Source organism: Calidris pugnax, unplaced genomic scaffold, assembly GCF_001431845.1.
Source record: "Calidris pugnax isolate Ruff unplaced genomic scaffold, ASM143184v1 scaffold141, whole genome shotgun sequence".
Classification (NCBI taxonomy): domain Eukaryota; kingdom Metazoa; phylum Chordata; class Aves; order Charadriiformes; family Scolopacidae; genus Calidris; species Calidris pugnax.
Genome location: NW_015090902.1, coordinates 3,914,799 through 3,929,365, shown reverse-complemented (window position 1 = coordinate 3,929,365; position 14,567 = coordinate 3,914,799). Strand labels below are relative to the sequence as shown.

General features: G+C 40.9%; 1 protein-coding gene across 2 annotated transcripts in view; it reads left to right on the top strand.

Annotated features, from left to right (window-relative positions):
- The first annotated feature begins 6,297 nt into the window (after positions 1-6,297).
- ARHGEF10 (Rho guanine nucleotide exchange factor 10) overlaps positions 6,298-14,567 on the top strand; it is a 104,159-nt gene continuing 95,889 nt past the window's right edge. The window contains exons 1-2 of one of the 2 annotated variants that reach the window (XM_014948989.1): positions 6,298-6,343; positions 10,775-10,850. In XM_014948989.1, coding sequence (XP_014804475.1) covers positions 10,814-10,850 — 37 coding nt within the window. In that variant the 5' untranslated portion in view covers positions 6,298-6,343; positions 10,775-10,813. The remainder of the gene's footprint in view (positions 6,344-10,774; positions 10,851-14,567) is intronic. The other variant, XM_014948990.1, reaches the window with a different exon arrangement.

The window sequence follows — 14,567 nt, the reverse complement described above, 5'->3', positions numbered from 1 at the left end:
GATTCATAACCTGAAGCCTGAGAATTACTTTGGGAGACTGTGGGCATGTTATGAGGGGGAGGTGCTCTTTGTGGTGAGGAAGGAAGGTACATGAGCAAAGTAAACCGAAATTCTTATTATTGACCTATAGAACTATGTCCTAACACTCTTTCTGTCTTCACAGTAATGTCATTGTGTGCGTTTGTGGCTTACAGAGAGCATAACCTTGGGACTCAAGGTCTGCCACATATCTGTGGAAAGATACTGCTGCATTATTAGCATCTTTTGAGATTTAAATCACTTGGACATTTTCTTACAGTAAAGAATCTGAGTTTTAGTTGCACCAAAATACTACAAATTATTTTGAAACTAGGGACGCGTAAAAGTACAACTTGTTTATAAGGGAACGATGACAAGTAATGCTAAACAAGATTTGAAAAATATGTTTTCAAACTTGTGTTTTTAGATCAAAAATTTGATTCATAGTTTATTCTGAATTGCCTGAATCAGCAAGACTGTGGGAAGTGATGCATAACTGCACAACATTGATTCATGTCCTACATGTTCGCTGCTCAGTCAGGAAGCCTGAAGCTTAATGTCAAATGTGTGGGTGAAGAAGTTCACCAGAGCAAAATAAATTGTTCTACTTACGTGGTGCTGAATAGGGGCATTATCTCGGGGAAATCTGTTTCAGTGACTTACTGTACTGTACAATACTTGTTACTTGGGACTGAACCATGAATACGATCTATTAGGATCCAAGCTCAAGGTCAAACATTCACTTCTTTTCTGTAATCTCTTTTCTAGAAATGCTTTCAAATAGATTACAGAAATCATAGGAATTTTTTTTTTCCTTAGAGTTACAGAATATACATCTCAGAAATTTCAAGGAAAAACATTAACATTATTTGCTCTTCTGTAAAATGGAATTTTAAGTTATGGGGAAGTAAAGAGCAATATCTAGGTCTCCTGCTAGACCACAGTGAATCTTGAGCTTGAGCTCTTGACTTTATATTTTTCACCATTTTAAAGCATTCAGTGTCACATCCTCAGTATTCTTTTAGAATTTCATACATAATATTCGTTGTTGTTGCAAACCATGGACTGGCTAATTTTAAGTCTTTAAAACTTCGCTTTTGAACTAGAGAAGCTGGAGAAGGAAGAAGTTTACTCAATCCTTTGGAAATCAAGGAAAGAGTGAAGATTGCTAATGTTAGGACTAGATGCAGAACTTCCATGGAAAACTGACGTCCATTATAAATGTTTTGAAGATGAGGGCTATTCTATGCAGGTGCCATTACTATTTTTCTTTCTTACTTTAATTCATAATTTAATGGCTGCATTACCTGATTTCTCATTTATTTGGATAATATTTTGATGTTACAAAAAAAAAAAAAATCAATGAAGTTTGCATTATGACTCTATTTTATGATTAGCAATGTATTTCCATACTTTACTCCAAAAAGATTTTTTTAGAACACAGGATTCTGTATTTATATTCTTAATAACTTAATAATTCATCAGATGAAATAAATTTGTTCAGTTGGACACTTTTGTAATCATCAGATGTGATTCATTGTCTGTAATGGGTTGTTCTTGACGAGAAACAGTCTGGTTGCTTTTCCAATGACAGTAGCACCCCAAGATCGAAAATGTTTAAGAAAAGTGTCTCTGTCAGGACTAGCTTTGCAGAAAGCGGTAGGAACTGAATCTTCAGTTCAGTGTATCCTTTCACTTGTATCACTGGAAAGAGCTTCTAATGGAAATATTCATCAGTTGTCATCAGTATTGTGAAAGACAACCTATGCTTTGTAAAACTAGGACTCACAGATTTAATGCAAGTTTGATGAGGATTGTCTCCTTTTGGGGTGGATGTGCAGATTAAGTGCAAGCAGAGGGGAAAAAAAATGCTTTATAAACTGTATTCATCAAAAACATTTTCTCCCCTGCCTTTTGTTTTTTTCTTTTCTCTCTTTTTGGAAGCTAACATTCTTGGGTTCTTTTGATTTAGGTTTGGTTTTGGTTTTTTTTGGAAGCCAAGAACTTGATTTGCTGGAGAATCAAAATAGTTTTCGGGAATAATTTTCCCTGTGACAAAAATACTGCGTAGTACATGTGAGGCTCATCATAATTACTAGAATAAATGACTCTTTCAGTGCATTTTTTTATAAAAAAAATCTCTGCATAATAATCCTAACTACATATATATTATAATAACATGTATGCAGCTAACCCATAGATACATTTACATCACAATTGAAGTGTTATGCAGCTTGCAAGCATCTTCTCTAACTTAAAAATAGAAATCTTCCTGAGCATGTTTCCAATTAAGGTACTACTTGTTCTCCAGTGTTGGAAGGGATTAATTTAGATTAGGTTTAAAAGAGAAAATTTCAGAAATAAGATTATTTTACCAGATGAAGTTACTTGATTGCAATCAAATGTAGAGCAAATTCAGAAAAATGCTCTTAGTATTCATATATTTTTATTTTCTCAGTGTGTGCAACGTGGGAGACCATGGTCTTGAACCAGCAAGACATTCCTTCAGATTGTGTGGCACAAAATGGGGGAGGTAGGGTGGGAAATCAGTCCTGACTAATAGTGTGTGACACCAGCACTTCTGGTTCTTTGGATACTTGCGGTTGTTATGGTACACTCGACTGGCAGGATGGCCTCTAAAACCTGGGGTGATGCCCCTCTTCTTCCTTTGGGTATTCAAACCGTTGCCAGCACAAAAGGCAGGAGCAAAGGCTTATTCACTATAAGTCAAGTTCCCTACGTGTGTGTTTGGGAACCTGTTGCCTTCCTTGGTTTCAGTAACTTTTACCCATAGTCACTCTCATTCCTTTAACATTTCTAGGTCTTGGCTTTCCCTTCTGTAACTTAAGTATAGTGCTACTGAACTTATGAAAATCATATGTCTGTGTTGGGTTCAGCAAGGTTGTTTGCAGAATGTCATTATGATCGGGGTGGGTGTACTACTAAATGGGTGAAAAACTGGTGGGATGATTGGGTCTGGAGGCTAGTAACCAGTGGAGTGCCCCAGCTGTCTGTGGTAGGACGTGCCCTGTTTGATGTTATACATGACTTGGAAGGCTACCAGCCCTTGTTTGTGAGGTTTGCAGATGATGCCAAACTGGGGTTCGGGGTGAGCAGTGGATGTGCTTGACATCAGGGATGACATTCAGAAGGACCTGAGCAGGTTGGAGGAGTTGGCTGGCAGGAACTTTGTGAAATGCAGCAAGGATGAGGGCAAGGTTGTGCACGTGCGAAGGAAGAGCTCCTTCGAAGGGAAGGGTTGCCCTTCACTCAGCACTTGTCAGACCACACCTGGAGTATTGCATCCAGCTTCATGTCCGCACCCCACCCTGCCCCAGTACAAGAAAGATGTGGATAAACTGGAGCAAGTTCAACATGAGACCACCGTGATGTCAGGGAGATGTAGCCCTGCACTGGAGGAGAGGCTGAGAGGGCTGGGCTTGTTCAACCTGGAGAAGAGATGCTTCATGGGGACCTAATGGCAGCCTGCCCCCGCCTGCTGGCAGGTTATCAAGAAGGTGTCAGGACAACAGGCAATTGTCATAAACTGAAGTAAGGGTGGTTCTACCTAGATATAAGGGCAATATTTTTCTCTAGGAGGACAATCAAGCAGGAGAACAGGTTGCCTGGCAAGGTTGTGCACTCTCTGCCTTTGGAGGTTTTCAGGATCCCAGAAGACAAAGCAGCCTGGTCTCACCTGATAGCTGACCTGCCTTTGAGCAGCAGGTTGGACTACGTGACTCCTAAGGTACCTGCCAACCTGACCAAGTCTATGAATCAGTGATTCTGTGTTTTGCCTTGCAATAATAATCTAACCTTAGAGGGGAAGAATATAAATATTAAAAAGTGCATGGTGCTTTCTGCTTGCATTGTGGATAGGAGCCATCAGGCAAATCTGCAAATGCAATCTGTGCTTTCTTCCTCTTTTCCTCTCCTGCAGATGGTGCACTGGGCAAGAATCTGCTCTAGGTGAAGAAATGTTGTAAATAATACCCTTTAAAAAGGAGGATCAGAATATGGATTTTCAGCCATGTTCTCAGGGTGTCTCTGTAGATTGCTGCTCCTTTGAGGCTCGCTGCCGCGCTGTTCTGTGGCTTTTAGCAGGATCCTCTGGGTGGGAGAGAGGGTGACAGAAAAAGAGGCAAAGTAGCTTTTGGGGAAGTGGGTTCTGTGTGCAGTCTGAAAAATGGGCATCTCTGCGGATCTGACCTTGTTTGCCTTGGGTAATAGAATTTCCCCAGATTTAACAGAAGCCAGGAACTGGGCTTCATATTCATTTTCTACTACATATGCAGTTTCTTATTGGTCCATTGCTTATGGTTTAGGTATCTTTCTTTGATAAATTTAAGAATGAAGTTAGTACAGTATAGAGCTGTTAGCTAGTAATAAAACCAAATATACATTAAAAGAAATAAAGATCCAGTCTTGATACAGCCTTCTATGGCTTACAGCACGTGATGGTAAGTTGTCATAACACGAATGCCTGCTTCATTCACACCCACTGTAGTGTAAAACATCTCTTTAAAAAACAAAAAAGTATACAATCTCTGTATCTTAGGAATGGTCTTGTATGGAGAACAAATTGTGCTATCAGTTTTTATTTTTTCTGTGTAACAAAGCCATCCTAAGGTACTTGGGAAAAAAAAAAGAAATTAACCTTTCTTCTTCTGCACTCTTTTTTTCTCTGTCAAAAGGGTCTGTATATCAAATTTCAGCAAGATTTACTTCCCAGCACGAGTTCTGTAGTTATAGGCAAAGAAGACTCAATTAGGCATTACACAGCAATATTCAGTAAGTGCTGTGGACACAAGAGGGTTTCAAGTGTTTGTGGGTTTTGTCTTCACAGGTTTGTAGGGTTTTTTTAGAAAATTTTTTCACTTAATTTTCAGGTTTTCTCAGAGAAGTTTCTTTCCAGCTTGCCTGCTCTAAGCTTTCTCTGTGAGTCACAGTTCCTTGGAAATCAATTGCCCTGTTTCATCTTTTCTGTTTTCTATTAAGAAATGCTCACTGGCACATTCTTTCTGCACTGTTAAGAATGAAGAATCCCGATGTTGCTGCAGTTGTAGCACACGCTCCTCAAAGAGAAGGTATGTCGCCTTTACACGGTTCTTAGGGTGCTAGAGCTGGAAACTTGGCCACATGTGCCTCTTGGGAGCTTAGTGGATAGACACTGTGCCACCAGGTTGAAAGGTGGTGTGCCACCAGGTGTGAACACGGCTCTGCCTTGGCGTTTCAGCAGGGTTTGCATCAGTCCTATTTCTGTTGCCTTCTGACAATTGTATAGCTAATGACTTTTTGGAAAATAGTTTTGGTGAAGTGGAACTACAGATGTTGATCGGTATTTGTATCTGGGTAGCTGAGAACCAGTGGTCTCAGTTCATCCCACAATTAGAGGAAACTATTGAATGAAATTGGATGCGCAGCCGTAGCTGGGAGAGCTTCTAGTCCTGGGGGTTGAAGGAGTTACCAGAGGTAATGAGAGCGGAAACTGAGTCACAGAGAGGAACACTGACTTCCTTCTGTAGTTTTTGGAGCAGTATAAAGGTGCTTTTGTTTTCTTTGATAAAACTGCTGTTTGCCATGGAATCAGAACTTGAGCTTCATGGATGCCAGGCCACCGGCCTTTCCTATAGAGGTGTTAGTGCTCTGAGATTGCAAGGTCTGCTGTGGGGCACTGCAGACTCCAACCTCCTCCCATACCAGCTTTCATGGTTGAAGGTGAGTTCTCTTGGTGGAAAAGTTGAAATAATATAATAGAATATTTCAGTTGGAAGGGACCTACAACAATTATCTAGTCTAGCTGCCTGACTACTTCAGGGCTGACCAGAAGTTAAAGCATGGTATTAAGGGTGTTGTCCAAATGCCTCTTAAACACCACCAGGCTTGAGGCATCAATCACCTGTCTAGGAAGCCTGTTCCAGTGTTTGGTCACCCCCTCAGTAAAGAAATGTTTCCTAACATCTAGTCTGAACCTCCCTTGACTCAATGTTGGGACAACTCCTGTGTGTCCTGCCCCTCGATACCAGGGAGAAGAGCTCAGCACCTCCCTCCCCATGTCCCCTCTTCAGGAAGCTGTAGAGAGCAGTGAGGTCACCCCTCAGTCTCCTTTTCTCCAAACTAGACAAACCCAGAGTCCTCAGCCACTCCTCGTAGGACATTCCTTCCAGCCCTCTGGGATTAAGTGCTGGGGGCGGGCCTTGGGGATCACTTCACACTCGGCCGATTTTGGTTTCTGGTGCAAATGCCATTTGAGATCTGACAGCTTCCACTGCACGGGACTTCTCTGCGGCAGAAACGTCGCCCAGGAACATCTGATTTTGACGTGGTATATATTAATTACTTTTTCTTAAATATCAATATAAAATTTAGAAATCATTACAGCTTGGTGAGACCTAAATATATTGCAGTGTATGAAGGGATCTGATTTTTTTTTTCTTTCAAAATACATGCAAAATGCAGTGCTGATTTTTTAAGAAAAACTTACAAAGTTACTAGCTAAACTGCTGAAATAAAAGCATGCTGCCCTGCTACAAATCAGGGTTTTTCTTTAACAGCAGTAGTCTCTTAGGCTCGGAATATTTTCTTAATGTGGGTTTTGCTTAGTTAGATTGGTTCAATCAAAACAAACCTGTTATAAGCAGACAATTAAACTGGGAAGTTGTGAAGTTGGAAAGCTGTCTTTCCTCTTCCAGTCTGTAAACATGAGTAAGAGCTGCCTGTTCCTCCTAACAGTTTGACAGGAAAGGACCAGGTGAAAACATCAAGAAGCAGACAGGGGAAAGGAGAGCCAGAATGGGTCACCTGCCTTTCATAAAAGGGTCTGGGTGCTACTTGGCCTATCTCTCAGCATCTGCTGTATGTTGGGTACACATGGGAAGTGTGGGGAAACAGATGGAAAGGAAGGCGACAATCTGTAGACCACCACTGTGGGCCACACCGGCCACTGCTGCCCCTTTACCCTCACCTGAAGGAAAGAAGGTGATGAGGATGGAGTCAGGTGAATTGTCGGGCAGTTGGAAGCCAGTGGGAGATCTTAACCTTTGGGATAGGTAACTTCAAGAGCTGCTGTTTGTCCTTGTGTTGCTGTGGTTGCTGTGGAGCCTGGAAGGGAGCAGTTTGAATCATTAACTAGAGGTTATACTGTGTTTGAGAAATCAATTTTATATGAGGAAAAAAGCTCTGTATTTTGATAACCTTTGTGTCATATTGTAGAATCATAGAATGGTTAGAGTTGGAAGGAACCTTAAAAATCTTCTAGTTCCAACCCCCTACTATGGGCAGGGGCATCTCCCACCAGACCAAGTTGCTCAAAGCCCCATCCAGCCTGGCCTTGAACACTTCCAGCTCCATCCACTTCTCTGGGCATCCTGTTCTGCTGTCTCACCACCCTCACAGAAAAGAATTTCTTCCTAATATCTAATCTAAATCTCCCCTCTTTCAGTTTAAAAGGGGCATTACCCCTCGTTCTATCACAGCACTCCCTGATAAAGGGTCCCTCCCCATCTCTCCTGTGTCCCCCCCCTTTAGGTACTTGTCCTGGTTTGAGGAAGGGTGCTGTGTCCAGTACGTCAAGGCAGTTATTCAGTTATTTAGATACCTAACTTTATAATGTGATGCACATGAATATAATAGCTCATGTGTTTCATGTTTAATAGGTTATTATTTTTTTTTTTTCCAACTGGAATTTTTAAATACATTTGGAACAAAATTTTGGTATTCTGTGTCTTAAAAGCACATAGTTGTTCTTCAGTTTCTTAAATAATTTGGTGTTACCCTTTATAACATATACTCCGTGGCCATGATGTTGCCTCTGGGATACAGTTTTCAGCGTGGGGCCCAGTACAAGTGAGGGACTGGCAAAATGGAGCGAGTCCAGTGACGGCCGCTGCTGTAGTTGGGGGTGGGAACAGGTCAGGAGAGGCTGAGGGAACCGGGTTGGTGTCGTCCTGAGAAGAAAGGATCGAGTGAGATTGAATTGCAGCCCTCTGTTCCCTAAGGCAGGGTTGGAAAAGGAGAGGGAGCCAGGCTTTTCTCAGAGGTGCACAGCAGGAGAGCGAGAGGCGATGGCCGCACGCTGCTCCAAGAGTCATTCCAGTTGGGCATAAGGGAAAAACTCTTCCTGGCACAGTTGGTTAAGCCCAGGAGGAGGCTGTCCAGGGAGGTGGTGAAACCTCCACCTTCCAGGGGGATTCAGAACTTGGGTGGAAAAGGCCCTGAGCAACCTAATCTGATTTTGAAGACACCTGTCCTGAGTGTATGACAGAACATTCAGAGGTCCCTTTTGGCATGATTTGAGCTGTGATTTCCATGATTGTTGTTTGAATGCACCTGTAAGGCTGTGTGGTGTGTAACTGGGAGCAGCAGAATCAATGGAGGCTTGAGCTACAGACGCACACTCTGCCATATGCTGCAAGCTGAATTAAAGCATCTGGCTTAATCGTGATTTAAACATCTTTGACTTGACTTAGTTCCCCTGCCTCTTGGTAAAAGAGTGAAAAACTTCTCTTTGAAGTATAGAGGTTGTTCCATGAATGTGCCACCTACTACATAAGATGGCAATCACTTTATTTGTATGGAGGGTATTACTGGAATGTACAATACACAAGCTCTCTCTGCTGCTGCAGTGATTTTCTCAGCATCTGAAAAGTAGAGAAAAATCTGTGGAACTTCAAGATGAATTAATGTCATGTATAAGTCAACCCCTAAGGCATTCTTAAGTGAGAAAGTGTATCTTTCTTCTTGTGAATAACAGCACTGTTCAGATAGGAGCAAGCAGGTCAGTGGCTAGGACTCTTTAACACTGGCTCTGTGTCCTTCCTTGACACAATTCTTGTGTAATTTGAAGCATGTCACTGTGAGCCAGATTAAAACAGAAAACAAGCTGAAAACTTCCATAGCTCAGCTCTGCGTGTTAGTTGTTAGCATTTGCTTGTGAGGAAGAAACTGATTTTCAAAAACACTGTTAACTGTAACTTCCACAGGTGTTCAAAAACTTGCATCTTATGTTTAAATAAAAAAAAAAATGTTCTGAAGGCCTTTTAGCTACTCTCTTAAAGATGTATTTGGAAGCGGTGCTCAGGCTGGATTTCAGGTTTGCCGAAATTCTGTGTTTGAGTGATGATTCAACTGTAAAAGAAAGAAAAATAGCCTTTTCTTCAAACCATAATTTCCCCTCATTTTGGCTGACAGTTTTAGCGTGGCAAGATGCATTCCAGACATTGTAATCAGGAACACGCCTTTGAGCTCTGCAGCTATATATTGTAGAGAGGGGCTGTAGAAGGGACACTGTATAGTGAAAGCACATAATGGAGCATTTAATGTGTTGTAGGCAGTTGTTGTTGTATATGTGTATGTGTATGAATCCTTTCAAAGCCTTGGCTCTGAAGCTACTTGTTTTTGTCTAGGAGTTGAATCAAGAATTTCCAAAACTTAAGACAATTGAAAAGGGAATTGTTTATGCTTAGAATATGCAAGTTGTTATGAAGCCTCGTCATATGAGGATCTTGTGGTACCAGAGTTGTTACCCTTCCTGGTACGTCTGTCCTGCTGGTTTGCCCTTGCATAGATGATGTCAGGGAGGTAAATTGCCTGGTACCTCTGAAGGCTGGGTCCCTTTTTGAGCCACCTCTTCTGTCAGTGACAATTGATTTGACCTCTATATCCTGATTCATTTGGTTTATTATTTCTCTTGAATTTCCCTGTCTCCTTCAACTTACTCTTTTCATACTTCGGCTATGGAGACTTTCCAAAGACTGTTTCGTGTGCTGTTGCAAGCACAAACAGTAGCTTCTCAAGATAAACATCTATGGGCTACTCAAGAATAGGACAGAAAATGTAGCATTGGCTCTTCTACTCTTTTCTGTGGCTTTTGGAAACTTAATTGTCATCCTCAGCCTTGTTCTGAAATCTTTCTTTTTGGTATGCTGTCTCTTGAGTTAGAGTGAAAATGGGTTTGGGGCAGGGTGTATGCGTTGCTCAGCACAACAGGACCAGTTTGTTCCTTCTGGATGATACTGGAATATCACTATTAAGTACTCTTATGGGGAAGGAAGGAAGGAAAGTCTCTTTCACAGGTTCTGGGCTTTGCTCTTCCCAGTGCGTATTCAGGACCAAAGCATGGGAATACTTTCTAGTTTATTCTTTTCCTTAAAACATGAATGAGACCAATGACATTTGGGAAAAGAGGAGGAAAGAGAAGGTGCTCAGGAGACTGCTTCCCTGGTACTTCACTATACTCAGGAGAGGTGGAAGCAAAAGGGCTCAAGCAGAGTTTTTAAGAGTGTCAAAGAAAAGAAAAGAAGAAACTGTATATAAAGTGTATAGTTAAAATTGTGTTTCTGATTGCCAAATGGAGAAAAGCATCACCAAAACTGATACGCTTCCTAGAATTTCTATCCCCTTCCCCTTCATGAAGATTTTGAAACAGAATGTATACTCCAAATAAGCATTGAAATAACATGTTTTAATAATCAGCTTGTGATTGTCACAGTGGGAGCTGCAGAGTACCAAATAGTTTGAAAACTTCATCTTTCTTCAGCTGCCTTATTGAGATCATTACAAAAATTGGCTCCGATACTGAGGGCTGTGTACATAAAAATTTGGACTAGATGTATTTTGAAGCAAGAAGCCAGGCACATCTCCTCTCTTCCATAATGCTATTAGCTAATAAGTATGAGCTTGGCCAAATTGAAAAGGAGTGTCTCAATATTTGGAAATTATGTTCATCTGCAAAACATGTTCCCTTCATTTTTTTCAGGGTTTTCCAGTCTGCTAAAGGCGCGGTGGATACACTAGGATGGACACAGAGGAATTCCCTCCCCCACCACCGGAAGGTAATTGAAAGAATTTGAGTTTTAAGCCAATTTTGTTATAACAATTTGATTATATTTCCAAAAGTGTTTTTACCTCCCCAAGACTCCCCTTTCCCCATATCACCTTAAGACTTGGTCCCAGTGGTATTTTGCTGAAACTTGAGCTACTGCTGCCTACCCTGTCTTGTTCTTGGACCTTGATTGCTGGTGTTGCGAGAGCATGGTGGGAAGAAACCTGGGGAGCAACTGATCCTTACAGTCCAAAACTGCAAATACGTGTTTTCTAAGGCAACATTATGTGGACCATATCATCACACCTTTGTCATGTGCTTTGGCAGCCTCAAGTGTTCATGCACACGGTGCCCTGTAGAGAAAAAACAAGTGAAGGCAGGATGTTTGGATGAGTGCCTCAAATGTCTGGACAGATTTGGAGTCTGAATTGAGAGGACAGAGAGGGGGGTGAGTTGTTTTCTGTTAGGGCATGTGCTGCTTCCACCGAGCATACTTAATCCGGGCAGTGTCAGCTGAGGGCTGTGGCTGAAGGACCTTCTTCTGATGCTGCAGTTCTCTAGCCAGCATGCACTCCCATGGGAAGCTGAACCTCTGTGTGGTCAGAGCACAGAGATTTATGGAACAGTGTGATATATGCTGGGCTGTGGAGCTGGTTCTGTAAAGTTAGCACTCGGTGCCCCTTGCCTGCTGTATCCTGGTAGCTCTATGGCCACTTTTATAACCCAGGTTTCAGAGGCCATAAAGATAGAATGTAGAAAGGCACTGTGTCACTGCCTTCTGCATTTATATTCTCTGTAGGAGAATATGGCTAGTTTTTTTCACTATTTTCCTATTTGATTTCCTGTAAATGAACCTTTTTGTGGTGCTTGGTATTAAGTATTTTAAGTCTTAAAAGGATTTGGCTTTTGGTAGTTAGATGGTGGGAGATTTCTTAGAAGAGTGTTATGCTTGTTCTGATCATCCTGAAGCACAAGTTCATGGAGACACGGGTTATGGAGACCTGTGGTTGAACCCAGTGCAGCTGTTCTTATTTTGGTAAAGTCAATAGTATAGTTTGTATAGATACTGACTTTCTTTCCCATAAATGTTTGATCTTTCCCTCATATAGAGCATTATTACTTACAGATTTGCACTCTGTTATATACATTGATATATGTATATATTAAGATACGTATATTAATAATATTTATGGCCTCAAGTTGCGCCAGGGGAGGTTCAGATTGGATATTAGGAACAATTTTTACACTGAAAGGGTTATTAAGCATTGGAATGAGCTGCCCAGGGAAGTGGTTGAGGCACCATCCCTGGAGGTATTTAAAAGACGGGTTGACGTATTGCTTAGTGATATGGTTTAGTGCTGTTTTTTTTATCAGAGTTAGGTTGATGGTTGGACTAGATGATCTTAAAGGTCCCTTCCAACCTAGACAATTCTATGATTCTACGTTATTCCTTATAGGAGATTTTACTTATTGTTCACACAGAATTATACTTAAATGGCTTCGTATAGATATGAAAGAGAATTTATCTTAGTTTTGTTCAGCCATTTAGGAATTTGCAAATTGTCATCCTGGATCAAAACTACTTTCTCTCTAAGTTAGACACTGCCACAGATAGATGTCTGTTACTAGATGCTACCTAGGAAATTGGGAATGTGAAAGAAGCAGAAAGTTGTGAAATCAGCTTTTAATGGGTTAGATTTCTGGCTGGCCTTGTTGACAGTTTTATTTATGCTCTGAGATATCACTGAGGTTATTGTTGGCAAAAATGCTTTTCCTGTCTTTGTCCTAATCCATGTGGTCGGGACCCTGAATTTAGCTCTGTTTTGTTTAGTGACAGTTACTGTGAAACTGTCTCTATCGGATAATGCATCTCCAAAGCAATGCCGTGCTGCAGGGCAAGAGTCATCCCTAAGGAATTAGTATTTCCACTTGAGCAGGGGCTGTGTTGTTCAAAGACATCTAATAATTGCGGCAACAGCTCCAACTTTGTGCAGTGTGTCAGCGTGTGGGGTACTTACTCTGACGGAAATTCAGGGTGATGGAGTTCAGTACGGTTCCAGAATTCAAGTTCTTGTTCTGCAAAGCTCTTTGTGACATAGAGAACTGTGCATTGTGTCCTTATTTTCAGACGTGTCCCTCTTTAACAGGCTGGGATTAGATTTATTTAACATAAATTGAGATTCTGCTCTCCCTGATCTTGCATCAGTGGATGCTTTGCCCGTCATCTCAAAAAGCTTTGTCTGAAACTATTGGAACTTGTAGGTTTTTTTGCTAACTCTCTTTGAAAAGCATATTAACAAAGGGAATATCACTGAAGACAAATTTTGATAATTACACTAAAATACACTTTAGTTCACTTTCTAGATAATTCTGATGAGCCGTTTTGCAGGTCTTTTACCTATTTGCTGTCCTAACAAATACAGCTGTAGTGTTGAAAGTCGCATGGGTTCGTTTGCATTTCCAGGTGTATACCTTGCACTATAAATACCAATTTCACTCTTGTCAAGTAGGTTTCCTATGGTTTTGACAAGCAATTTCCACAAATTTATTTGTATCAATCCTGAGGTGTATGAAGGAGAAAAGTAATGGTGAACCATCATCTTTGTCATAGGCATGTTGTGAGAATGTGTATGAAAGCTATGCAATTAAATTCATCTTAAGTATGTCTTTCCACTAGCAGTAACTGTCTGAATCTCTGATGTTGAATCTGAAGTGAAGGTACAGTTAAGGTCAATAGTCGAGCTTTTTCTGCCACTTCTTGATACTGAAAAACTCCATGTGATAAAAGAATAGAAGATAACATATTTTACCTTTATTTCATTTATTATGCTTATGCAACGTATCTACTCATAGCTGTTTGGACATTCCATTCATGCATTGTTAATTAGGCAGTGACAAGTTTGTGCTAGTTAATTCCCTTACCCCAGAGCAAATGCAAGTACTGAGGAACTTGAGAAAAATGAATGCCTGTGTGTTCCGTCCTTCAGACTGCTTTAAGAAGAGATTTTTCTTCTAGCTGTGATAAAAAATTCCCTAAATTTTTTTTCCCCTCTGTATATTTTGAATGAATGTATGTTCTAGCTGTCAGGGAGCATTTGGAGAGGGGTAGATGCAAAGGTTTCCTTGGCTAAGAGCATAATCCCAAAAACTGCTTCTGAAATTGATGCTTGAAATGATAATATTAGCCCATGTTCCCTTCTTTAGCATGTCTGTGCACATGAATTTATGCACAAAGTGCTGGGATTTAAGCTTTTATATATAAAAAATTTCCATTTTGTGGAATAAAAGAGAGGATGATCCTTGTTCTCTCTGTCAACAAAAAAAATAGCCTTTTTAAAAAGCTAAATGAAAATGGCAAATTTTATCATGGCTGTAAGTTATGTTTTTAATTGGTTGCTCTAATGAAGTGTCCTTACCCAAGCACATTTAGACAAGAGGAGGCTGTGCTGTGGACTGCAGACTGTGCAGCGAGGAATTAAAAGACTGGTGATTCTGAGTATCAGGGATCACATCGTGCTTCTCCTGTAGAGGAGTCATCTTCACACTGTCCAGTCAGGGTGGAAGATCGGATGTTTAATGCTAGGATGGTGTTTACGTGTGATGGCCTGTGCTTGTGCTATTACTGCTTTATTGGAAGATACGGTCTCCGGCTGGTTGTTGTTTCTTGAGGTGAAAAATTCCTTATGATCTTGCAAAGTGGAAATCCATTTCTTTAAGAGAGGCCTTA